The sequence below is a fragment of the Drosophila obscura genome, unplaced genomic scaffold (assembly GCF_018151105.1).
Source record: "Drosophila obscura isolate BZ-5 IFL unplaced genomic scaffold, ASM1815110v1 contig_150, whole genome shotgun sequence".
NCBI lineage: Eukaryota > Metazoa > Arthropoda > Insecta > Diptera > Drosophilidae > Drosophila > Drosophila obscura.
In genome coordinates, this window is record NW_024542736.1 from 7589860 (window position 1) to 7616808 (window position 26949).

Below are 26949 nucleotides of genomic sequence, written 5' to 3' on the forward strand. Positions count from 1 at the left end.
GTTAAATTAAAGCGGCGCAGGTTTCTGATTTTAACATGACTTATCCGTTGGCCTTAGTTTATTGTGATGTATTTTACAATTCGGTTAAAACTGTCTGCTTAGCCCAGCACCTGATTGGCAAGCTAAAGCAGTTAAACTTGAAACTTAGGCTAATTTGTAATTATTGTTATTCGTATTATACGTATGGTGTAAGCGAGAGTCCCCCCAACGTCCAGTGTTCGTCCCGTCCCCAGTTATTGCTTCGAATCCTAAATATCAGCTTAAAGACTACATGACTTCTATGCACGTTGGCCACGGATCCAATCTCAATCCATGCCAGTTACTTGGCTAATACTGGCAGCTCCACTCAACGCCACGCCACCCAAAATCAGAAGTGGGAGACACAGTTTCTGATCCCCATCAGTGCCTCTGCTCCTCACAACGCTCCAATCGATTGGGCTTTGGGTCTTTGTTTTGGTGTTTGGTCTGTCTCGGATATCTCTTCAGTAGTAGGCCTGCTTAATGGCCGCACTGGTGATGAGGAATGCGGAGCCGATCAGCATGAAGGTGATGATTTTGAGAGCACTGGGTCTACCGGAAGAATCTGTGGGGGGGGCAGAGCACAAAGATTTCAAACCTAATCCAGCATAAATATTAAATAATTCTCACTTTTCTTATTGGGCATTACGCGTATGCACTGCTTCTGCTCCGTGTTCGCCTGATAGCCGAATTTGCACTGGCAGACAGAGTTGCGGCATTCCACATTCTCGGGATCCTTTTCGACGTGGCATTCGGTGGCCTTTGTGCAGGACTCCCCCAGTTCTATGGAACATTAATCAACCTTAAATGCGTGTCGCTTTGGATTTAGAAAATAATTATGTACCGCGCTTCGTTTCACAGATGCCATTCTTCTCGTGCTGTTCATCGGAGCAGGCGCACTTGCCCTCCACGCTGCAGCTGGCCAGCAGCGGCTTGCACTGCTCATCCTCAATGCACTCCTCCTCCAGTTCCTCGGCTGTGAAAGAGTCAAGCAGGATGGCAGCATGAGTCTCAAGTGGGAGCAGGCCAACGAATGAATATACGTACCTTCCTTTAGGCACTGATCCTTGAAGTGAACGTAGCCCTTGCGGCACTGGCAGGCGCGTGTCTGCTCCTCGGAGTCCTTGCTGGTACAGGCCGTATTGTCTGGTATACACTCATCATCCTCGGAGCACTCAGCGCCAATGCCCCGCACACAGGTCTCATCCTTCTCCAAGTAGTTATCCGTGCAGACGCACAGGCGGTTCGAGCACACCGAATGATCGACCGGACAGCCATCGTTGGAGTCGCACTCGGCACCCAGGCCGTGCTTGTACTCGCACAGCTGCTTGATGGCATCGTACAGGGCGTACTCCTCGCAGGTGCATCGCCTGGGTATCTCTGGGTGGCAATAGGAGGCGCCAAACGGACTGCACTGGCTGTTCGATGTGCAGGACAGGTGATACTGAATGGCTGTTGGGGGCGAGTCAGAGGGTCAGAGGGTCAGAGGTAGGGTCAGGGAGGGCTGGCTGCACTTACGTTTCCTGCAGTTGCGCAGATCGTGCTCGTAGAAGTAGTTCTTTTGGCATACGCAGGACTTGGACAGCTCATCGAACTCGTATTCGCACTCGTCCGTGCTCTCTGCTATCTCGCCGAGCTCTGTGGGAACAGACAGTGGCATCAGGAAAATGCCCAAATAATCTCCGAATATTCAGCACTCACCCGCAAAGCATTTGCCATTCCGGGCATAGTAGCCCTGCCGGCACAGGCACACCTTGCTGGTGCAGATCGAGTGGGGCAGGCCCGTGCAGGACTGCCCATTTTCGGTGCAACTGCTGCCATCTATGGAAGGGGAGGGGACACATTACGCATTAGCCTGGGAGCCTAACTGGCCACCAAGCAGGTGGACTAACTCACACTTTTTCTCATCGGCATCCTCGTCGTCCCGGCTGGAGCCCAGCGTTGAATATGTCTTGATATCATCGTCATCGAAGCGGAAGAGGGCGGGCAGGTGGCGGCGATAGTTGTGGCTGGAGGCGCGTCGGCTGCGGCTCCGACTCCGACTCCGGCTGCTGGTGCTGGTGGAGGTGGTGGCTGTCGCGACATGCCTCACGCTGCGTCCCACCTGCTTCAGGTCGCGCAGCTCGTACTTCTCGATGCTCGTCTGCACGGCGATCTCGTGGGAGCGTGGGGAACGTGGCGAAAGCAGTGCCTCCGTTTCGCCATTGGTCAGCGAGAAGGATACCTGGGCGGCGGCATCGACGTGTGTGGGTGGCGGGGGGGCGTGCACGAAGGCCTTGGTTAGCTGCCGCCGGAAAAACAGTGGGGTCTGGGTCTCCGCCGTGGGCTCCTCAGTTGTCTCTGTGATGGCCTCTGTTGTAGTCGTTGTTGTTGTTGTTGTTGTGTCGTCGTCGTTGTCATTGATGGTGGTGTTGATGGTGGTGTCATTGTCGTTGTCATTGATGGTGATGGTGGTGTCGGTGTCGCCCTCCCCGGTGTCGGGTGTTGTGCCAATCTCGTCCACATAGGTGCATATTAGACCCACGCACTCGGCACCGGCGCCTAGTGCATCACAGTCCTCGTTAACGACGCAGGCATCGTTTTCTTCTGTGGTTTGTGGGGGTAGGCAAAGGGTCAGGCTGCACACTCCATGGGCGGCACTTGAGGCCGGCTTGCCACTTACCCATTGATCTGCGACGGCATATGTTTCCATATCTATTATAATAGCCATTTGCACAGCCGCAAACGTTTTGCTGACAGCTCACAGATGCACGATCGTAGCCAAAGTAGCAGTCCAAGTCCTGCACAAAGAACAGACGGAAATATCAATGAAGGGTTTAGGGGATAGATTTGGGTAGGGGCGGCACTCACCGTATCGCAGGACTCGCCGAGTCCGTTCAATGGCCTACACTTGCCACGCAAATAGGTTTGGCCATCGGCGCAATCGCAAACCCCGGCTTTACAGTTGGCTCCCGTTGGCATAAGATTGCATTGAACTGTCTCGTCGCATGTGTCACCAATGAGTGACGTCGTCAGGCATTGCGTGAAATCCGCCGAGAATACCGCGTCAAAGGTGGGGCACTCGCACTGGCCGGTGCCCTGGTCGCAGCTGGAGCCGTCAGCTGTGCAGTCCGCCTCGCTTTCACATGGCCAAAATACGGCCGAGGCGCCTCCGTCGCCTGCAACGGATCAATCAGCCGGCGGCGGCGGTTTAAAAATACGATTTTAATAATCGGACAGCCCAGTCCAGTCCAAGCCAGCCCAGCCCTTTTGCCCCCAAACTTTGCCTATCGACCTACATTCAACCCCACTGAGATTCCGTAAATTATTTAGCTCGGCTTCAGACACACAGTTCCAGTTCCCACAATCAATTGCTAATTGATTGAGCAGCCTCGTCAATCTTTGAGGGCGCGCCACGCCCACTTATCTAGCTGTACGGCTGATTATAAACGCCCCATAAAAGCCCAGCAGCGCCCGGTCTTTCCATCATGGCTGCGGCTGCGACTGCGACTGCCACTGCCAATTTCCTACTGGCACGCAACGTGCCCGGGGCTACAATTTATTACGTATACGCCAACGACTACTTCCGGACGTGGTTGCGGCAAACGCAAAAAAATTTCCATGCAAAATAGTATCAACACACAATGAGAATACAAAGAACACAAAGGATGAGAGCTGGAACTGGCCGCGGCAGCGGCTGCGGCGCTCTGCCACTTTAATTTCCATTTTCCGTGGCCGGCGAAACAATTCCTCGAACCAAGAAGGACCTTGGGGCCTGTGAAGACCTTTCGTGAGACAGGCTGGGTGGCTGGGTGTGTGTCAGCAGGGCAAAGTACCGAGTACTTGACCTTGATTGCGTTCGCATTAATTACTTCGAGTTGGTTCTTTAATGTTATGACTGCCGCCGTTCCGTTCGTTTGCCACCGATATTTGTACACCAATTTGGGCCTGGCCTTTTGGGCCTCACACCCGATTAATCGGTGCTTTAATTCCATTACCGGAAATTGCTCGCGACATTTGTGACCTACTCCTATATGGACCAAGCACTGGCTGGGCCCATGTGATTTGATCAACCCGTTTTACCTTGTGGATGGAGCACAACACACAGGACGCCGAGCGTCAGGAACCACTTGAGGTTTGACATTTTGGCGTTTTCCCTTTTGTTTTTGGACGCTGATTTCCACGAACTGCTGGCAAAAGTGGCCGAAAGGCAACTGAACATTTCTGGTGGGGATTGGTCACTTCTGTCCCGTTCCGTCTCGCGGTTCGAGTGTTCGATTCCGGTTAATCTTATCTGCAGCAGGGGCCGCGTAATAAAAATACTAAAACATCGATGATTAACCGGTGGCACTTGGAGTGCCTGGGGCTCGGATAGTGGGCGGTGGTTTTACCAGATAATCCCCATATTCATATTCCATTCGGAGTTTGCCAAATGTCATCGCAATCGGTTGCCAAGGATACAGTAATTACCCACATTGTTGGAAAATGCTCTCCCCGCCCCCCCCGCTCGCCGCTCAGCGTCCAGCATGCGCCAGTCGGTATCAGTTTTAGTAGCGATAGAAAAACCTGAGCACTTATCAGCCTCTAACACCTGGCTGGCTGGCTGGCTACCTGGCTGTGCACACCTGTGTTCACCCCTTTAATGAGTGTGGTAAAAAGTTAAAGCTCATTCCATTCCATTCCCTTTTTGTTTTTTGTTATTTAAAAGAGCTAAGAGTTGATAACGCTGAGGCAGCGAATATTTATCAGCGATTAAGGTTGTTGCAGTCCAAGACAAATAAGTTGCGAGACTGCTCGAATGAAAGAATAAAGTCAATTGCTCTCCCAGAGTATAATCTATGAATCACTCATTTATTCATTCATTCAGCTTTGATTGATACCTGTTCCCCTCTTACAGCACGACGGATACAAAGGCAGCAGCAATTCTTGTGCATACCAATCATTGAAATGTAAATTATTAATAAATCGAAGACCCAATCAGAGTCAACAGTTAATATATTTCTAGTTCTGGTGCGTTTTTAATTGTATTAAATTTATTTCCGAAATGGTAAAATGTGGATTCTTGCACTACAATTGTACTAAATATACAACGCTATTAGAAGCACATTTTTATAGAACGATTTATTAAGCTCCCATCCAAAGTCAACAAGCCCAGCCGGGTGGAGTCTATTTCATACAAACTATGACCTTTGTTTAGCCCTTTGATATCCCATATATCGAAAAACCACTGTGATCAAAAAATCGAATTTCTTTTCTCTCTTTTGGGCTCTTTTTATAGTTTAATGATTCAGTGATTCAGAACTACAAACAGAGTTATAGTATGTGTAAATACAAACATTAACATAAAAAAATGCATCTCTAATTTGATTCAATTAATCGAATGTAGATTGACCATTTTCCAACTTAAGCTCAACAGGTTTTAAGTAATTTAAATGCAAAATAAAAGAAAAAGAAAAATAATAATAATAAGAACAATAAATAAATTAAGATGAATATCTAAAGCAATGTACTGTAGCTAAGACTACCATTAGCTTTGAGAATATCCTCTAAAAGGGCACAAATTTCCAATAATTTTAGGCATTATTCATCGAAATTCTTCAAATCGTGAATGTGCAGAATTTTAGCTAAGTTTTCTTGATGTCCTGTCCACCATGTATAGTATATGTAGTTTTACTATACTTGTAACTTGGGGCAATTGCTTCATACGAGTAAGTGAGCCGTGCCACATTTAATTGGCATTAGCAGACATTCGTCATACAAAATGTTCATATCGATTAGATTTGGCTTTGAACGTGCTCTCATATGCATTGCAAAATGGTCAAAATAATACGATTACATATGTACATCCGTACGTACTTGTATGTATGTATGTATGTATCTCGATTAATAGTTTGCACTGTTAACAAAATAGTTTATTTACGACGGTATTTTGATGCCAAAGCAAAGAAGAAAATATCTCCGATCCCATAAAGAGTCGGCAAGCCCATATTCGAATCTGCGTATATCCCTTTATCGTTCCCTTTGCAAACTATTCCTTCAGTTTTTAACCTTTCAGGCGTTCTATGTGGTTTCTGGATAGGAGTTAATTGAAGCATCAACTATGTTGAAAATATCACATTGGTGTAATGGAAACGATCGATCTACGCGGTATACCAAAAGTCCAGCCACAAATCATTCATTATTTTTGGTTGAAGGCTGCAATAGTTCACAGACTTATATTTTGTTTAAATCCATTTGCTACAATTTGAAAGAACTCACCAAAAAAGATTGGCTTGTCAATGGACACCACTATAAGGGACTAATACAGATCTTAATCAAATACATATATATATCCAATGAAATTAACATTTAAGAATGAATAACAATCCACAAACTGGTTAATAACAGTCTCCCTTGGCTATCGTATAATTTGTTACAGTTACCACATGTTTTTTTTTAGTATACTTAATATAAAGATGTCAGGGTAATTTAATTGCCAATTAAATACATATTCGTACTATGAGTAGATAAAGATTATCAGGCTTGCCGTTCAATTGGTTTTGAGGGCAGCTACCAGCCCAAAATATTCCCAAGCTTGTTTGTTGCTCCCAATAATATTTTTAGTTTGTTTAAACTAAGTGTAACTGTACTGGGAATAGTTGGGATATTCCTAAGAAAAATTCAAATTGGGGTATTTTTCAAGGGCTGCGCTCCCTGTCCTGGAGCCCCAAAAGCTGTCGTCAGTCTGTGGCCACTGAAGGACAGTGGTGGCTTTTGTAAATTACTAATCGTATTGTATTTATAATTCAATTCGAATTATGTGTTAAAAATAGCTTTACAGCGATGTCGTGAAGTGTGACAAGCGATGGCCTTGATACCATTTATCGAATTATTCGTATGTTGATGTCCACATACGGATGTCCTCGGACCAATTAAATTAAATACTTAGAGTGGAACGTAACGCAGCGAACCCGAACCCAAAGGAAGTTAATATATTTATTATATATTATATCAAGTATACGTATATATTTTCCTTCTAGGAGATCGCTTTAAAATTGCATACTCTAAATGCGGAAAATCCGATGCGTAGCCTTTCTGACTTGTGTCCTCTTGGCCGCGTTTCAATTTTCCCGTTGGCTTTCCCGTTTTATTGTCGCTCTTCTTGCTTTCCCATTGTTGTTGTGTTTTTTGTTTTTGTTTTTAGACACATAACGTAAAAGGACATTTTGTGGCTATAAAAATGCTTTGCCACGCACGCGATAAAATGAAAGGAGCAGCGGCAGGTGCAAGAGAAAATGACAGCCCCTGCTGCCCCGAGCAATATATATTATATGCCTACATATTATATATATATATATATTTTATGTATATATATATATAGAGCTATTTAGAACAAGTGCAAGGACGCCTCTTGAAAGATATTCGGGATTTGGTCTACTCACATTTGGCTTAAAGCAGCTCTGCTCTTGGCCTGAGCGGCCTTAAGTTGACCCTTGTTGTAGCTGCTGGCTTAAGTTATCCAAACAACAAATTGTACAATATATTTTTCACATATATGTATGTTTTTTTGTTTTGTTATAATATCGTAGCACTTTTTTGCTTTAGTCACTTTTGATTGTAATATTTTTCACTTGAACTGAAAGGATTTTGATTAGCCAGAATTAGCACGAACAGGCGAGTGTCTGCTCATCAGTTTATGTTGATGATTCAACTGATTAAAAATTCCCCCAAATATATAGGTTAAACATCTTGGATCGTATCGATCTTTAATCAACTAATGCATTTAAACCAAATAGTATAATAAAAAGCTACATAAATTAGTGAATTTCGAGAACACATCCGACTCGTTGGACTCGTTAGTTGGCTGGGAATGAGCCGCTACTACTACTTTGACCCGACCCCATTCGATATGTAATAAATGACGCCCGTCCTATTAATGCCTGTTCCTGCATACATATGTAAGTCACTGTGTGTGTGTGTGTGTGTGTGCTGGTCAGTATGTAGTATGTATCCGTGTTTTGGTTTTCGGTGTGGTTATACATATAATGGATTGAAATACGTTAAGCATTGGCGCGCCGCATATGATGACCTCCGTGACCCGTCCGTCTGCCCGTCTGCCCGTCTGCCCGCCCGCCAGTATGTCTGTCTGTCTGTCTGCGGGAAACACGTTTTTATTCCACTTTCCCACATAACTCACAGAGAGACCCAACAACATCGATACAACGACACCCGACAATCGATACTCATTTAATTATGCCCAAAGAAAAATATAAAAAATAAAACAAAATAGCGTTACAATTATGTAATGCTGAAAACTATGTGCCAGAATTCCAGAATGTTTAACTAACTTTTACAACTATTACAGTTGGCAGGCACACACACAGGTACAGGACATACGCTTATTTCCCTTTACTTTCTCCTTCGATTTTAAATGATTTTTATGATTTGATTATTGGATTAATACATGATTAATATACACTACATATTCACTCGCGTATTTATTTTGGGTTTATGTTTTTGTTAGGAGAGAGTCGTGTCGCCCGAATATCACTGCATCACGCCGCTTTACATTTACGAATCCTTTGCCAACGATCCTTGCCGAGTAAGCTGTGAGCCGCGACTGTGACACAGCTTTCGGCTGTGACTCCCGGTTTACAACTGGGCACAGAGCGGAGCGAACCGGCCGAAGACGGCCACGAAGAGAGTGAAAGCCAACACGTGAGAGAGGACAGCCGGACAGGACGCGACTTGCACCGACTCTCGCCATGCGGCGTCTTCGGCTGCGATTAAAGGTGTGGATGTAGTTGAAGGTAGGTTCCTGCCATGTAAATGGTTGGAAAAGCAACAATTTTCCGCCCCTCAACGGTGCTCGTGTGTGCGTGCAGGCGAGTAGTAGCATGACACAGAAACTACATATTAAGTTATGTACATACATACATATGTATGTATGTGTATGCACTTTCACGAGGAGATGGCTCATAAAGCTCTCTTGTCAGATAATAAAAAGAGAAGGAAGAAATTATATAAAATTACCTGCGAAGGATTTATTACAAAATTATTTCCGTCACTGTCTCCCAAAGCAAAAGCCCCCAATAAATGCCAGCCAGACCTATCAGGAGTGGGGTTTTGGCTGGAACAAAATCCAAGCCGCAACCACAGCCGCATTGAATTCGAAAATAAAGAACAATTGGGTCAAGTGGCCGCATTGGAATTGAACCTACAACCATTTTTGAACCACACTCTGTTTGTTCGCCCCACACACCCACCCACCCACAGGTAAGACAGCTGGCAGGCGGACCGAACAGAACAGAAACAGAATGTAAAGGATTCGGAAATGGTTAACTACAAAAAAACAAAAAAGCCAAACACTACACAAAAACTAGAAAAAAGAGCCAAAGAGAGAGAGAGAGTGACGAAGAGAATGGAAAGAAGGCTTGCGGTCTTTTTGGTGGTGTACCCCCAAAACCCTACACAGTACAAGGTAATCCACTCGGCAGCACGACAGGCTAATGCTTTTGGTCAGCAAAAGTCAGGTGTGCACGAATACGAGTCGAGTCGAGTGGAGTCGTTTCCCTGTGTGGCAGCGGGCGGAGTGGGGCAGGGGAATGTGGGAACACGTACAATATACAACATTCAGGGGTTTTTTTTATTTGTGTTTTTATTATGGCTTGAGTATCAGAGTAATTTGTTATATCAAAGCCGTACTCACACTCGCATGGGGTGTTCTGAATTCCACTTCATTCCACTTCTGGATTCAAATTTATTGCCTTATAAAATGAAAGTTTTATTAAAAGATTTAAAAGTGATTTAAAAACTAGCTGAATGCTTTTATCCAATTATGGATTAAATATTTAATTTAAGTTTTCTTAAGTTTCCTTCTTTGCATCTGTAAAAGTTTAAATCGGAGTACCAAAGGGAGATCTTTTTTGCAGCTGAAACTCGGAACACAATGTACGGTTTTCGGTTAATACGTGTTGTTGGCTCTGACGTTGGTTGTTACCCATGACTAGACGCGCGACAGATGGCAAACGAGGCCATCAAAAGAGCCCGTAATGACTTAAACAATGCTCAACAAATGGACCGAGTGTGTGGACTCATTCTGAGTATTTAAATAATGGCACATATGGCTTGGCTGCTATATGTATGGCTTGTCTCTGGTCTCTGGTCCCTGGTCAGCTACAATTTTGCCAGCTATTTATAATTTATAAATGTATTAGCATGGGAAAATTATAATTTTATTAGCTGAAAGGTGGTCCTTTCCTGATCCCCAGCTGTGGGTAGATCTTACCTTGGGCTGGGACAAGTTCTGCCCTAGCCAAGGCAAAATATAGATCTCTGTTTGGAACATCATTTAACTATTTTTTGTTTGGTATTAAATTTGTGTCATTTTCAGTTTTGCGATGAGGCATGTGTGTACACAACATTTGTTCTATGCCAGAGGCAAGAGGGCGAGGCAGGAGGCAGTGGGTGGGGAATCGTGTGTGTGTGTGTGTGGAAATTTGTTGGATTTCCATGACAAAAGCTGGACTCCCATGCGGCCGTCGGGCTATTTTTAGATTATAACAAAGTGTTTTGCTGGTCAGGACACGCGACCAGGACAAGGTAATGGCAAACACACCAGCGGTAACTGTAATGGCAATGCTGTGCGCTACAGCGGTAACGCTAACGGTAGTATTTTGGTTATGCAAATGCAAACAATGCATTGCCCCCGAGAGTCGATGTCAGCATATGCGCTGCCATCCTGCTACGAAGCAAGGAAACCCCCAAACGAACTGAGAAACTGAGTCTGAAATGGGGGCGACATATGCGCTGTATAAATAAAAAATCAATCGAAAAGAAATGTAAATATGTAAGGGGAACTGTCCCAGCCCCAGCCCCAAACCCAGTCCCAAGCCCAAACCCAGTCCCAGCCCCAAGCCCGGTCCCAGTCCCAGTAGCAGTCCCTCGACCCATATGCATGCCAAATGAGCCAACAAGAACATCGCTGAAACAACAACAGCGACTAACATGTGGGCTTTATAAAAAATTCAAAATTTTAATCGAAACATAGTGCAAGCGGAGCACAAAATAGAAAATAGAACAGAATAGTGTAGTAGAATGAGCGATGCGACCCAGCAGATAAGGAAAAGTGCATAAAGGTATCCCAGGTACTCGCATGTGTGTTTGTATCTGTGTGTGTGTGTGTGTATTTGACACGACAAAGCGAAAGCCAATTGCCTGTCAGGACTCGGACGGGGCAAAGCGTGCACTTTGACTGTGCTTCACCCCCCCTACCCACCCGCTCCAACTGCTGCACACATACTGCACCTGTCTTCTACACTGAGAATATAATTCTAATAATTATATATCGTTAACTCTGGCAAAGTAAACAAACAAATTAAGGATTTAAAAACATGTAAATAATATCCATTTTGGGCAGACATTTGCTTCACCAATATGCCATTTTAACTGATAGTAAGCGCGTAATTACAGTCCTTAAAGTAGGACCCCTCCCCCGAGTAATCCTGCAAGAATTATGCAGAGTAATAGGTAATGTGCAAAATTGTTCCCTGTAGAGAGCAATAATTTGAGGTTTATTCTTTATTTAAAACAATATTCCGAAACTGATTTCTAGGTCGGTTTTTTCTCACAGTATTTCCCGGTTTTCCTACGGTTGATGGCACCGTTTTCCGACATGCAGTATTTGGCTCACTGTTTACGGTTCGTTTTTGTTTTGTTTATCTTTCTGCTGATGACTTTCTCTCCTTCTTTATTGATAGGTAATAATTTGAGTTTAGCAATCTGCGGTCTTCCCTTATCCAGTCGGATATGAGCTTAATATGGGACTAGGAAATGTTAAGAAATTATACATATATTGGCAGGTAAATTCAAAATGTTTCAACTGATGGTGCACCCCCATTAAACAGTGCGAAAATGTTTGCTACACATGTACATACATACATACATACATACATATGTACGAATGGGAAACTTTCATTGATTGATTTCTGATCTGTGGGTCCCTTCGAGCCCTACAACAATACGAGTATTTTCAGAAATAGTCTCACTCCGAAATGCCTCCGAAATATCTTAGAGTTACTCTACCCATAGAGCCTACTGATTTTCTATAGACAGAGAAATTATATACATTGATTTAGATATAAATAATAAATATTATTAATATTATTATTATTATTATTATTAATATTAATAAATATTATTCTCTTTTAATGTTCTACAGGCTCCAAATACTATCTGTTTAGAAATCCCAATGCTGCTACCGAGAAAGCTCTAAAAATCGATCATGCTCGCAGATGTTGTCAAACCATAAACTAAGATGATTTGGGAGCTTTTCGAGCAAAGAGACAAGGCACAAGAGACACGAAAAAAAGTGGAAAGGCAAGAGGAGAAGATTAATGTGCTGTAAGCTTGAGATTTACGGAGAGTTCTTATCGCCGCTTGTTACAGTTTACAGTTCGGCCAGTCTACAGTTTTAGTTTGTAGGTCTCTAGCTAGATATGTGCCCCGCTTTGGACGAGAGCTGGAGAGCTGACCGATAAATCGCCGAGAAATCGTGCCAAATTGCAAATAACTTTGGCAAAGTTACATGTTTATGGTCATCTTGTCACAGTGTCAGTGCCAGCGCCCAGTGCCCAGTGCCCAGTTCCCAGTGTCGATGGCAGGTGCAGCGTATTTGAAATTAGTCTCTACCCTGCTCGACTCACCTGTGGATTGTGTCTTGTACCCCATCGTCGATTAGTTGTTTTTTGTGTGTGTTTTTTCGTTAGAAAAGAAATTTTAAAATGGTTTGCAAGTCGTGGACGCTGCCCCATCGCACGGGGCAGGTCACTGCTGCGTCGCACAGTCTCTGGGGTTCGGTTCGCCTCACGTACGCCGTGTGCGCCTTCCTGTCGATCTGCCTGCATTCTGCTATGCGCAGCATGCTGGCCATGGTCATACTGCGCATGGTCAGGCCGCGTCCCGAGGACGCCCTGCTGATGACCGGCGCTGCCCTCGAACTGGAGCGCAGCAATTCGACTGCTGCGGGGCAGTGTGGAGGCTCTGTCTTTGGCCTGGCCTCGGGCATCCAGGTGACTCAGGCAAGTTTGCGGCGTTACTTTGTTGGGTGTGGGTGTGCACAGAAATCTGATCTGATTGTGAGCTTGCAGCCGACGGGAGACTTGCCGTGGACACGCAACCAGGAGCTTACCTTTCCCGGCGTCTTCTACTATGGCTACGTGATCTCGATACCCCTGGCCGGACACCTGTCGGATCGGTTCAGCAGCAAGCGGCTGTTCATCATGTCGCTGGTTTGCGAGGCTCTGGCGTACTTCCTGCTGCCAACGATGGCGCATCACAGCTATGGCGCCGCGGTAGTCAGCCTGGTGGTCTCCGGCATGTGCGCGGTGAGATGAGTGTCCAGTGGGCATTGGGCATTGCGGTATAACCTTTCACTTTTCATCCGCAGGGCTGCGGCAATCCGCCGCTGTACCAGCTGTTCGTGACCTGGGCCCATCCCACGGAGCGGACGTCGCTGCTCTCGTTCGCGTACATCGGCCTGCTCATGGGCTCCATTGTGGTCTATCCGGTGGCCAACTACCTCAGCGACTTTGCGTGGGAGCTGTCCTTCTATGTGGTGGCCAGTGTGACGCTGGTCTTCGGCATATCCTGCCACTGGCTCATCTACGACTCCCTGGATCAGCATCCGCGCATATCGGACGCGGAGATGGCGTACTTGCAGCGAGAGCCGCTAACCAGGAGCCAAGTAAGTGGATCCACCTGGGGTTTTATCTTTAACAGTTTGATTTTCTACCGTTCGACACAGTTAAGTGTGCCCTGGAGGCACCTACTTACCTCGCTGCCTGTCTATGCCTTCATCCTGACGCACATCTTCCACAACTACACGTTCCTGGTGCTCTCCGTCGTGATGCCGCGCTTCATGCGCGAGGCCATGCAGTTCAATCTGCATGACGTGGGTGTGCTGTCGGCGGCTCCATATCTGGGCGGTATGTTCTCGAAGCTGATTTGCGTCTTTAGCTGCGGCTACGTGGAGCGGCGCGTAGGTCTCAATCAGAGCTGGATGCGTCGACTGCTGTATGTCGCCTGTAAGACAGTTCCCATCCAATTCGTTGCATGGATTTCAAATGTATGTTGTTCCCCTTTCCAGGCAGCATTTTGACGATGGTTTTTATTGGCATTATTATATGCGCCGGCTGCGAACAGAAGACCCTTGTGATGCTGATGTACGCGTTCCTTTACGCTACCACCGACATGGGTTTCAGTGCCGGCTACTGGCCCACACTGTTGTACTTTGCGCCCTCCTTTGCCGGTCTCCTGTCGGGGGTGGCCAATTGCTTGGCCCATCTATCTGGATTTCTGGCGCCACATCTGGTGGCCGCTCTGGTGCACACGGTAAGCATGAACTGGTTTGTTTTGAACCCAAACTTTTATCCGTATTTCGTATTATGCAGGGCGCCAAGGACGAATGGAACATTGTGCTGATGACACTGATTATTTTCAATGGCATGGCCATGGTTGTGTTTGGGCTGTTCAGCAGTACGAGGCTGCAGCCTTGGGATCCACGCAGACACATGGAGTCTTTGAGTGCAACTCAAGCCAATGTTCATTAGAAATTAAGAATTTTCCCTATTTTATATTTTGTTGTTTGTGTTTTTTAAAGCGCCCCAATTGTCCTATCGAATAAAGTAGATTTTAGTGTTTTATAATTTATTTGTTTTTATTTATTTATTCCAGAAAATCCCAATGTCAGCCAGAGCGCCACAAAAATGAATTTTAAAGCAACGTTTGGGATTATAAATATATTTTATAGTAGTAGTAAAATAATCAACATCTGTGGACCAAAAGAAATGTCTCTATCAGCTGAATAATTAATAAGAAATTTCTTGTTTTTCTCTATTTTCTTTTTTACTGGTTCTTTCTTGTATTTTCTTAGGAATTATCTCTGTAGCAACGGACTCCAGTTGGATGAACCCTGCGGTCGTACCTATTTTTAGAGAGTTGGCGATAATTGCCACAAGCGATGGAGGAGCTGTCAATACACGACTATGAGCTATAAAAACTTACGAACATGTTCGGAAAATTGCAGTTTCATTTGAAACACTTCAAGATGCAGTCCCGTGTGATTATCGCCCTGGCCGTACTGGTGGGAACTTTTATTGTGAGAAATAAACAGAAATCAGCATCTGATCTATCCGCAGAGCATGGCCAATGCCGCACCCAGTGATCCGGCACCAACTGAGGCTGGCGGAGTGCCTTTGCCGGAGTCAGACAGGACTCATTTGTGCAAATTTCTGGTATCGTTCGATGCATTTCGGATGGGATTCTTTGCCGTCATCATGAGCATCAATATGGACTTTATGTCTAAGGCAGAACAGGGTTTCCCAAACGAGTTTAAAGAATTGTTCATGAATCGCCGCCGCGAAAGGAACGAAACACAGAGCTTATGGCAAAGAAAATTCGGCGTCGACAAGGAGCAGATAAAGCTAATCCTGCAGAACGAGACTGTCGCGCAGGAGTGGGCAAAGGATCATGTGTTCGAGTCCCACTACCTTGACATGCATGTATCCTTGTTCAATGCAATTCATTCCATTAGCAAGCATCTGGTCGAAAAGGCAACCAAAATGAAGAGCAGTCTGAGCGAGGAAACTGTGGCCAGGGAGCACGAACTCTTCGATGACATTAATCAATTCGACAACTCTAGGAAAAGCGGACCTAGACCCCTAACCGATTTAATGGACAGTCTTGAATCGAAATTTAAAAATAAATACCAGTGCTCCACATAATCGCAATTGCTTTAAAAATCTGTACAAAATTGTCTTTTATTTCCATTCATTTAAAGTTTAAGGACAAATGTTTTTTAAAGACTGTAGCAACGGAGTCCAGTTGGATGAACCCTCTGGTCGTACCATTCTAGCGGCTCTTATTGGGTTGGGAAATGTTTTTCAAGCATTTTTTTCAATTCTAGATCTAGATCATCATAACTAATAAATTGGAGAAACACGAACTTATGTTTTTTAGAAATAGCTGTCAAAAACAAAGCGGAATCCTGCAGGAATGTAATTTTGAAATCACAATCACCCTCGGATCACGATTCTCGGCTATTTTCAAACTAAAACGACGATAAATTCTGCCTATCGCACAAAACTATTATTTGTTGTTATTTGTTGCAACTAAACATTGAGTGTAGAAACTTCTGTTTTTAAGGTAAAAGATTTCGTGGTAAATATCTTTGTAAGCAAAGTAAAGGATGAATATACAAGGAGAATTTACAATCAGTAATATTTTATATGTTTAGGTAGAACGGGGTTTGGTGGGTTAAGTTCGTTTTTCCCTTGGTATATTTTGAAAATGAGAAGGTATATTTTGGTATATTTATGAGGTTCCAGTCACACTGGACAGCACCGACAAAACAAATCAAATATTTATTTTTCAATATATTGCGATACTTTTCAAAATGACCGCCAAATCATTTAGCGCACAAAAAATACTACGGACAAATTTTCCGCACAGGGTTTTCTTCTTAATTTTTGTGGAACAATTTTTCTTCTTCCTCTTCCTTTTTGCGGAATATGTTTTTTCTTCTTATTTTTTGCAGAATTTTATTTTTACGTTTCCCCATCGGTTCAAAGCGAATCGGTAATGAAACGGGTCACAAAATATCATGGTGTGCAATGTATGTCTTTGTTTATAAACTAGCAATAAATACAATCGATTAAATTCGTAATTCATAATTCATATATAATTCGTAAGATATAGGTATGGGTCAGGCGGTATATTTTAATGTTTAATGTCAGTATACTACGCGATACATCGATGGTGACTCATAGCCAGCCCCTATCGATACCATCGCAACTATCGTCGATGGTTTTACAGCTCTACCTTAGCTTGCTTCATTGAAAGTTTTTTAATTTTTCAAAATTGTTTGCTAACGCTCATGAACCTGTGTTGTGTTCCCGCACAGCACTCACTGGAATACGTTTCGCAATAGATGTATCAAAATTTTCGTGTGAATTCTATCTCGATGCTACAATAAATTGAGCTTTCCCCTTTACAACGCAAAATTCTCAGTGAAAGATCAACACAAGCAACAAGGCGCCGTGACACCTACATATTTTGTTTGGCAATCAAGCGCTCCTTCAGCATATACAAGTGAGTAGAGCAAGCGAAATAACTGGCCGTCAGCAGGAGCAGAGATCACTGACAAAGCAGAGGCCACTAGTTTCTGCTGGATATCGGTGTTATTTTTGTGCGCATAGGGGGAAAGAAAGGCGGAAATCAGAATACAGACGCAGACGCTCGCTTCCTGATTAAATTCGTTGTGCCTGTGTCAGCACTTCCGCGACACGGGCTGTCGTTTACTCAAAACTGCTTCTTGACAAATCAATAAAAACGGACAGAGTCGTCAACAGCTCCTACTAAGCTGAAACGGGCGAGGGGGGACTACGCTAGATAGATAGCCTACAGTGTGTACGTGCAAGTTCGTGTAACGCAGCTCTTTTTTTCATTTCGGCGCAATTACACAAACCGAAGTATATTAATTCTTCTGTCGAATATTGCTTGTTACCTTGAGCGCTTTGTGTTTTGTTATTATCATTGTTGTTGTTGGCCCCGGTTGAGGGAGGTTCATTCAATAACATACACAAGCTTTCATACATACATATATATGTACAGTGTACACATATGGCTGCCTGCCTGTATCCATATATATGTATGCGGGACGGTTTACCACCTTTGTGTTTTATGCATAAAATTGGCTGTGCAAATACATTTTAATTTTCGCAATTTTATTTAAAATATGCCCAGCCGCAACAAGCTGAATTCTACAATTGCGCGAGTGTTGAGTGTGTGTGGGTGTTGGTGCGTGTGTGAACGAGCACGTACACAACGATAGCCTGGGCCAGTGTTGACTGCTGAAGATTTTAAAGAAAAAGCTAAATATAGCTAGAAACGAGAACCTCTGATCCGTTACTAAGCTGACCTAGAAAAAGGAAAACAAAATGACTAAATCAAACTAATAAATGGAAATTTATTGCATCATTAAAATGACTAAATAATTGACAGTTAACGCAATCTAAATTTGGCTGTAAAAGCGCTGAATGGCCTCACCTGTCGAGGTCCGAGACTCTCGCACACATCGGCACGTACACGTACACACGGGGAGACAAACAAACACAATTGGCGCCCCGAACGAATATTCGTAGTCGATGACGATCGCCACTGACTTATTGCGTTTTAGCATAAATTCATACTTTGAATTCGGACAAGCCAAACAACAAACAACTGATAACAATAACAGTACTTCTACATATACGCCGTAAAGTGTTTAATACGTTTGCCGGCTGGATGTGATAATGCCCTGATGTCCTTATCAGTACCTGATATCGGCCTCTCTTTTTTACTCTTGTACTTTGAGCTGATTCATTTTGTTTTCGATATTTTGTCTGCCAAGAAAAGAGAAAATATAAACAAATACATACTCGCATATATATATAAATACATTTGCAGTATGTGTGGAAATATCTCGTTGGACTGGGGTTGGGGTTTGTTTATCGCCTGCTAAGGGGACCGGTTCTAGAAAACACAACAACTGGTCGCGCTTCTTGCCGGCAGAATATGTACATGCATGGCTATAGAATAGAAGCCAAAGCCGCCGCTTCAGATAGATTTATATAAAACGCATATATGATATGAATCTGATCAATAATATTAACACTCCCCTTACAGGAAGCATGTTGTTTAAAGTACCATCTGTGGACTGGTCGGAGCAAATCATTTATGTGATAGACGACGACGAGTCCCTATCGGACTTTGACGATGAGCCAGATTTTTCCGAGTATATGTGGATGGAGAACGAAGAGGAGTTCGACAAGAACGTAAGCAGCTCAAACCCATTAACGTATATTTTCTTCAACCTTACGTTTGTTGTTGTAGGAACTTCAAAGACTAGAGGAGGAGGAAATCATGCAGGAATGTATTGAGGCAATGATGGAGGACGAGCTGGAAGAGCAAATCAACGAATGGGAGAAGGCAAAGTGAGTTGAGACCCATCTAGCCATAATGGAGCATGTGCCCTAATCTTTATCTGTCGCCCTGCAGAACGGAGGAGCAGAACACGGCACTTTCCGCGCTGCCTAAAAGTCAGTGCAATGTGGAAAAGTCGGTTTTGAATCCCATGGCCGATGAATTTGTACCGCGTTGTCACATATTGGACCTACCCGCCTCATAAAGCCAGCCAGCCAGCCCGACCACCACCAGACTCGCAAACCCACACTCCCATAACACGTGGACCTCACTCGGCAGGCGCTGCAGTAAGCGCTCCAGTCGACACGCAAAAATCCTAAGAAAATCTGTAAATCCTTTGCAAAAAACTCGACCTACCATTAGTCCATGCCCCAAGCTACTGCAGCAGCAGCAGTATTCAGGGGAACTTGGCCATTACGCAACAGATACGCATAGCCGTAAACAAATAGATGGTTCTGACCGAAGCTGGCGACCGAAATGCAAACGAATAACATTTCTGAAATCAATTATAAAATTAACAAAAAGCCACTGAAAAAAAAATACAAAACGTTGAAAGAGAACAAAAAAAAAACAACTAAAAACACTAAAACAGCAAACACAGCATGTAACGACTAACAACTATGCCACGTCCATCATCGTACATGGTAATTAGAGTTAAACACGAATTGTTTGCCCGGGAATACGGAGACGGAGCTGAAGCGGAGCAAAGCCCTCCCTCTGCAGAGGCTGAAGCAGCTGGCTATACTTTGGTATGAACGTACAAAACGAAAAAAAATGACTTTACACGCTACAAATTGTTAGGTTGCAATTCCGGCAAATGTTCGATATATACAGGCATATGCTCCTAACATCGCGGTCCTTTATCGGTTTTTTATGTGTGGAGCATAGGCCCGTACATCGAACATTTACCGCAATTTCTACCGAATTACAAACCAAAACGAACTACGACTACCACTAAAACTACTACTTAACTACGAAAATTTCCAACTAAAGAAAATGTAAGCAACAAGGAAGACTCTCGACTCGATTGTGTTAGAAACAGGCACAGAATTTGCATCCCAAACCGTCATTCTATGCAAAGACTTTAATTTTAGTTAAAATTTTTATTTCATTTACTACCCCCCTCCTCCCCTGAACAATCGACACTTGTTTTAAGTTTACATTTTTTATATAACATTGTGTTTAAAAAATAATCTGTGCCCCCGCCCAACCCATTGTTAACTCGTTGTACGTTCTACGCCTAAGTTACCAGAATCGCTTGTTAAACGCCCCCATCTGACTCTCGCAGTACTTGTAAATTACGACTATAATTTAGTGACTAAAACGAATTGAGAATTGAGATACTAATGTTTAAAGCCTCTTTATACAACTTACATGCGTAGATATACATAATATAACTAGTGTTAATCGAATGAAACGAAACAGGAACGAACGCTGCAGAACAATAGTTTTGCAAATTTTAAGTCAAAAATATTGTTCAGCTCGTTTTGCCCTACCCCCACAGAGCAAATGCACAAAGTATGTAAAACAGATTGTTTTTAATGTCGTTAAATTCCGTTTTGGCATGTAGAGAAAGATAAATTAATATTTTTTCAATCAGCTTAGACCTAGAGATTTAAGACAGCATCAAAAGATCTACTACATTACTTACGTTACGTGTGATATAAATATACAAAAAAAGCCCAAACAAAAAAAATATCAAAAATGATTTTAAAAATCTCAATAAAAAGAAGTATTATAGCATAAAGATTATGAAGTTTTTCACGCTTAATAAGCATAAGCGTACTCTAAAATTAACGGATGACAGCAAACCAACAAATGGTATCGCACTCAAACTAAGAAAATATATATTACCAATATATTAAAGTGCTTTTCAAAATGACCGCAAAACTCCATTTGGCTCACAAAAAATACCGAAATATTTCGGTAGAGCAACGGTCTCTCAAATCGTGGTGACTTCCCCTCTTTTTCTTTATCTAACGGGAAAGCGTACAACAATGAACCGTGGTAATTTTTTGCAGTAAATAAAGAGAAAAGATGGACTTACAAACTGGTTATTTTCCGCAGCTTAACTCAAGTTGCTCACCTATTTGAATAGAGTGGGGTTAAGTGGGTTAAGTTAGTTTTTTCCTCTGTATATTTAAGGTATATTATGAAAATGAGAAGATATATTTCTGAGGGTCAGGCGGTATATTTTATCGATGCATCCGCGGTCACACTGCAAACATGGCGTCGTCGTTTCTTGGATTTTTTGTTGTTGTCTAAGAAAATGCAGCAAATTTTGCACTAAAATTGAGTGAAATGTGAGATTCATTCAAGTGAAAGGCCCAAGGCATGCAAATAGAGCACCCAATCTCCATTATCCTGCATAGTAGCAATCGCATCGAAAGCAACGTTGCCGCAGGACCAGGACGTGGACTGGGGATATGGCTGCTGCGGCGGCTGCAGCAGCACCTGCGAATTCAAACGCACCTGCACCACCGTCGGGCGTTAGCACTGGCGCAACGGGAGTCGGGGCCATTATCGGCGCTCAGTTTCGTGAAATACACAAGAATACGTGGTTGAAAAGACTGACGGCTGATGGGAAGAAGCTAACCGTTGGGCCCAAGGTAGGTCGTGGAGCCCAGCCAGCCACTCGCCCCCACCCCAATCATTGGGACACGAATTAATTAATGAATGCCCTTGCTTTTGCAGAAATCCGAGTGCAGCTGGGTGGTGTTCTGCGTGCACGATGACACGGAGGCTCTACTGGAGGGCTATGCAGAGCCGCGCCAGGCGGCCGGCCACATGCCAGAGTGGGCGGTGTCATTGCGGGAGACGCTGCACATATCGCACGCCCTTATCCCCAATTCGCACGAGTTTGAATTTGTTGTAACGCTTAGCAATGAAGTGTTGCGCTTTCATGCCGTGTCATGGTAAGCTGGCCATGCCGCACCGCACGCACGCAGCCAAAGACGGGCAAATAATTGCTATTGCTGTTGCTGTTGCCCAAACACAATTCACTTTCAGTTTCGTTTTCGTTTCGTTCACAGGGAGATTATGCAAGAATGGGTGGAAACGCTGCGTTCGAAGCTGCGCGAAATGAAAATTCTGTCGCCGCGCGAAAACCTCTACACAAAGTTACCTGAAGTGCGCGCCCCCTTGCTGCCCACACGGGATCCCACATCGCCGCTGCCGCCGCCACCCCCAGTGCCGGCGGCCCTTGTGCCGGGAGTGGAGCGTGTGGTGGCTGCCCATCAACCGCAGCAGCAGCCACAGAATCATTTGCTAGCGAGTGAACAGGCAGCCCCAAGTCCTGCTTCCACTCTGGTTCCGACTGCGGCAACTGCAGTACCACCAGCCACAGCCATGTCCAACACATTGACCCAGCATCTGCTCAACATGCTCTCCGATCCGATAAGCACATACAGCGAGCAAATAAGCGAGACGGCGACGTCGGTGCCACCCAATGGATCTGAGGAGGGGGAGCAGGATGTGGACACAGATGAGCCCCAGCAATTGAACAGCACCAGTGATACGGACGTGAACCTGTCGGATGATGAATTCCTGTCGCCGCTTCTGCGAAGGGCCTGCGTCCTCACGGACAATGGTGTGCGGGTCGATGTTGTGGCAGCCACAGCACAGCGCGCCTCGGCGGGTAAGAAAACCGCCGCTTTGATGGCAAACATATAAATATAATTTTATTTGCATATTGCAGATCAAATTTTAAATCTGGAACATATGCTGCAGTGTGAACGACTAATACCCAGGTAAAATGCCCAGGTGCCCCCTTTTTATATTGTCTTCGACAACTGATGGCAGCTATGCTGCAAGAACTTGAGCACGGCTTCCATAGTGCTGTCGTTGCCCGAGTAGCTCAAGAGAAAATGCTTGCGCAGCACCTCCAGATAGCGCATGGCGGTAAGGGCCAGCTCCTTCTCCTGGGCGACCAGCTGCCCCTCAAGAACCTTTCCATAACGTTCTTTGGCTTTGGTCACCACCTTATCGTACTCGCTGCTCGCCTGCTGCACCATCAGGCCGCGCTGCTTTTGCTTATAGTCATCAATGCGACCACGCAATAGCTTCTCGAAGAGCGTGTCAAGCTTCTCCACTTGGGCCACATCCTTCTCGTCCAGACACAACGGACTGAAGAGTGTTTCAAAGAATTGGCTCTTCGCTTTGGCATCTTTATTGGTGGACAGCAGTTTGAGCGCCGTAGTGGCGGAGGAGGCGAGTATTTGCATGTCTCCTTCCTCATCCTCCGTCTCCATCTGCATTTTCTGGAAGCTATCCCTTTGGTGCTGCAGATGCTGCTCAAGACATTGCAGCTCCTTCAGCTCGCTGTTCATTGCAGCATTCTGCGCCAACAGTTGCTCGTTGCGCGCATCTATATCGACCCATTCGCTAATCGAGGTGGTGCTCTCATCTGGGCTGGATATAGACTCGCAATTGTCGTCATCCACATCATGGGACATCTGCCTGCAATCGCAGCGCTCCTTAAGCTTGCGCAAATCCAAATGGTAGCTGCTTGGATCCGTGAAGGGATAGCCAAGGGTGCTGTTTCTGTTCAGTTGGGTGTGCAGCTGCAGTAGCATCCAATTGCGCTCGAACCTTTCCTCGGGCGGGGCCTGCTGGAAGATGCTCAACCAGCGGGTGCACGTTGGAATGATGTGGTCCTTGGCCTGCAATTTAACGATCATCTTGGCAACGGCGATCACTTCCTGCACGAACATATCGTCCAGCGTTTCGGCTGAAAGCGTCATTTGTCTGATTTGTGTATATAGATATTATTTACCTATCGAGTATATTTTGACTTTGACTTTTGACTGAATGGCAAGCTACGTTTTTTTCCTCTTTTCTAGGCCGCAAACATCCCGTTCCATGTCTGCCGGAGCCGCTGATAAATCGAAAAGGATGCCACGGAAACCACTCGTGTCTCAGGCCACCAGCAGCAGCGTCCCAGGAACCGATGAACCTCAGGACAACATAACAATCATTCAAGTATCGAATCCAAGTAATGGCCAGGAACGTCCGCCCGAATTGCCGCCCAAGAACAACAGTATAATAGCTGAAATATTCCGCTTTCCCGAAGTAGTCGGTGCCAAGACGAAGGCGGTGGCCAATGCCAATCAGAAACAGAAGCAACAGCAGCAACGTCCACAGCCGCTGCCTCAGCAATCTCAGCCACAGCCGCAACACGAGTATAAAAGCAACGTACAAATCATTCCGTCCAATGCCAGTACCATTCAAGTGCTGGGCCAACAGCCCAGCAGCAGCAGCAGTAATGCCTATACGACTCCTGTCAAACAGAATGCTTCCAATGCCCCAAGTCCACAGGCGACTGGCAACGCCAACGCCAATGCAAATGCAAACACCACTAAGGTGAAGGTGATGAGCGATGGTGAGGCCACCACGGTGGCTGTCTACGGCACTTGCTATCCGTCTGCGACTGCGACGACAGCGCCAGCGCCAAGCGGAAGTGCCACGAATATGCCCGCCAAGTCCCAGACGACGCCAAAGCTCAGCAAGAAGATAATCCTCAGCGCCAACACGTCGGGCATCACGAACATCAGCGTTAACAGTGAACAGGCCAGCGACTCAATAATCAGCGGCAACGTACACTACGAGAAGGTGTTCCTCTCCTCCAGCATACCCATCAGCAGCAGTAGCCCAACCAGGACACAGGACACAGAGCGTGTAGCGATCAGCTCAAATGTTCTTCAGGCTCAAACTCAAACTCCAAGCCATCCCACGCTTCCCACGCCGTTGCAGTCCAACGGCAGTCCAGCACTGCCTCGGCGACGCCTTGCCTCGCCTGCGGCACAGCCCGCACCGAGCTCTGGTCGCGCCATGCCACAGCTGACGCGAGGACTGACCGAGCTGGTCATTAGTTCGCGGCCCAGTCGACGCGATTTCCACTATCTGAAGATGCTCAACACGCCGCTCAGGAGCAAACCGTCATCGAAAACAACGAGCGCGGCCAACAACAACATCGAGCAGCAGGCCACGCCCAGCTCCAGCGTCAGCGCGGCACCGCCTGCACACCGGAGCAATGCCGCAGCCATTGCTGCCGACAGTCAAGAGCAGCGCAGGCGCAGCTCGTCCACCTCAGATGCCCAGGCTCCGCTGCAGCGTAATGCAGGTGCCAGCCAGGTGCCGAACACTCAACGGAACGAACGGAATGCCAACAACAATGAGCAATTTACACCAGGACGGGGCGGATTTCGTATGCAACCGCCGCCTCAGGGTGCTGCCTCTGCTAGCACGAATCCGAATAGCGCGGGAATCCAGCAATCGCCCAACAAGCGGCTCACCCTGCGCGAACAGCAGGTGATGCAGCTGCGACGAGAGATCATGCATCCGGGTGGAGTGCGTCTGAATCTGCGGCGCAAGGATTGCGTGGGTTCCATTGCCTGGGTGGAGGCCTTTGGGGGTGTATGGTAAGTGGACATCGCTTCCCTTTCAGAAGTCATACTCTGTACTTCAATTATATTCCATTGCTTAATGGATGATTACAGGATTGCAGGATGGAAGCAAAAAGAGCATCCGGTGCTATACAATGCTCTGCACATCGGCGACCAGCTGCTCTCCATCGCGGGCGTAAGCATCAGCAGCGCAACGGAGGCCAACAAGATCATAAGGAACACCAATACTCTCTTTGTGAGTGTATTTTCCTTTGGTTTTTTTTTTGCATTTTGTTCTAAGCATCTCTTTGTCGATTGCACAGGTCGAAGTGCTGCTGCGTCGCATTCCCTTTGGTCGGGCGTATGCCATACGTCGCGATCGCGAGGGTCAGTGCCTGGGACTCATACGTGATGGCAATACCTCAACGATTGTGGATGTGGTGCCCAACAGTTTGGCCGCTCGTCACGGACTGCCGCCAAAGGTAACGTCTTGTCTCTGTCGTGGAATGCTTTAATAAAATCCAAATTTCCTTATCACAGACCCAATCGTGCGATGGCAATGCATTGACCTTCTGGATGCTCACCGAGATCAATGGACGGCCGCTTAATTTGTTCTTCAAGGATCTGGAAATACGCGACCGCCTGAATTCGGTGGGGCGTGACATATCCATATTGGTGCAGCCGTCGGATTTGATAACCAAGTTGAAGAAGCAGCTCAAATCGTTGCGTGGCTATAAAGACTATCTAGTGCAGTAGTAGTAGTTTATGTAGCAGGCCTCGGCTTGGTGTCGCATGCGCCACTTGATGGTGCAGTCAGTGCACATAAAAGTCCAAGTCGAGTCCTGTACTGTGGCGGGCTGTGTGTCCCAATCGATTTGACATATTTATAGCTATGAAGCAACTCGAAACTGTTATATGCTGTTAGACTTGAGGAACTTTTATGTACATGTATAACTCTGGGCCAGTAATCATTCCAATACCAATACCGATTCCAATTCCATTCCAGTCGGAACGTCAACGGGGAACCACTATATAGTCAACTCGTATATGTAGAACCATTTTGCTATATACACGTACACATACTATGAATGAAAAAGTACTACTACTTAACTTAGTACAGAACGAAAGCAAACGAAAAACAAAAACAAAACCTATATATTTTTGCAAATTTTTTATATAAACTCATATATACATATATATCATATACAAATTGATCATTTATAGATATATATATATATACTATATAGCTGACACTTTGAAAAGTTACCCAAAATTTACACCTCGATTAGGTTTGGATGCGACATTATGAGAAATTTACACCAGTATTTAAGATAATTATTTCATATATTTTCGGTCCAGATTCCAGACATATATATATATATATAGAATCTACATATATAGTACTAGACACGTATTATATACACAAAAACCTGTGCAACTTAGTATCCTTATGCAATATTAGAGTGCCTCTGATTTTGTTTTTAATTGATTGATTGATTGATTGGATTGTTTGATGTTTTCTTTAATGTTTTCCATTTGATTCGTGTAAAAAAATAACACATGTAAACAT

General features: G+C 45.1%; 6 protein-coding genes across 6 annotated transcripts; 4 read left to right on the forward strand and 2 right to left on the reverse strand.

Moving 5' to 3' along the window:
• Positions 1 to 16: 16 nt before the first annotated feature.
• Positions 17 to 4218, reverse strand: LOC111066952. Its single transcript, XM_022355921.2, has 10 exons — positions 4081 to 4218; positions 2869 to 3176; positions 2681 to 2798; positions 1915 to 2604; positions 1720 to 1839; positions 1537 to 1656; positions 1066 to 1470; positions 863 to 994; positions 649 to 801; positions 17 to 583 (listed from the first exon to the last, which is right to left on the reverse strand). Exons 1-10 carry the CDS (start codon positions 4139 to 4141, stop codon positions 483 to 485), a joined length of 2208 nt encoding a protein of 735 aa, XP_022211613.2. The 5' UTR covers positions 4142 to 4218; the 3' UTR covers positions 17 to 482.
• Positions 4219 to 12412: 8194 nt separating this feature from the next.
• Positions 12413 to 14585, forward strand: LOC111066903 (sialin). The gene is made up of 6 exons (XM_022355851.2): positions 12413 to 13055; positions 13125 to 13361; positions 13424 to 13720; positions 13781 to 14060; positions 14123 to 14367; positions 14427 to 14585. Exons 1-6 carry the CDS (start codon positions 12759 to 12761, stop codon positions 14583 to 14585), a joined length of 1515 nt encoding a protein of 504 aa, XP_022211543.2. The 5' UTR covers positions 12413 to 12758.
• A 426-nt stretch (positions 14586 to 15011) lies between these two features.
• On the forward strand, positions 15012 to 15951 carry LOC111066914. The gene is made up of 2 exons (XM_022355864.2): positions 15012 to 15118; positions 15174 to 15951. The coding sequence occupies exons 1-2, from the start codon at positions 15044 to 15046 to the stop codon at positions 15756 to 15758; spliced, it is 660 nt and encodes a 219-aa protein (XP_022211556.2). The 5' UTR covers positions 15012 to 15043; the 3' UTR covers positions 15759 to 15951.
• Positions 15952 to 16927: 976 nt separating this feature from the next.
• LOC111066929 (polyadenylate-binding protein-interacting protein 2) lies at positions 16928 to 19432 on the forward strand. Its single transcript, XM_022355879.2, has 4 exons — positions 16928 to 17124; positions 18700 to 18848; positions 18907 to 19007; positions 19072 to 19432. The coding sequence occupies exons 2-4, from the start codon at positions 18705 to 18707 to the stop codon at positions 19199 to 19201; spliced, it is 375 nt and encodes a 124-aa protein (XP_022211571.1). The 5' UTR covers positions 16928 to 17124; positions 18700 to 18704; the 3' UTR covers positions 19202 to 19432.
• A 1765-nt stretch (positions 19433 to 21197) lies between these two features.
• LOC111066859 lies at positions 21198 to 26477 on the forward strand. The gene is made up of 8 exons (XM_022355781.2): positions 21198 to 21605; positions 21691 to 21911; positions 22029 to 22633; positions 22694 to 22745; positions 23838 to 25415; positions 25494 to 25635; positions 25703 to 25861; positions 25920 to 26477. Exons 1-8 carry the CDS (start codon positions 21423 to 21425, stop codon positions 26133 to 26135), a joined length of 3156 nt encoding a protein of 1051 aa, XP_022211473.2. The 5' UTR covers positions 21198 to 21422; the 3' UTR covers positions 26136 to 26477.
• Positions 22650 to 23803, reverse strand: LOC111066861. Its single transcript, XM_022355783.2, has one exon. The coding sequence runs from the start codon at positions 23736 to 23738 to the stop codon at positions 22770 to 22772; it is 969 nt and encodes a 322-aa protein (XP_022211475.2). The 5' UTR covers positions 23739 to 23803; the 3' UTR covers positions 22650 to 22769.
• Positions 26478 to 26949: the final 472 nt, after the last annotated feature.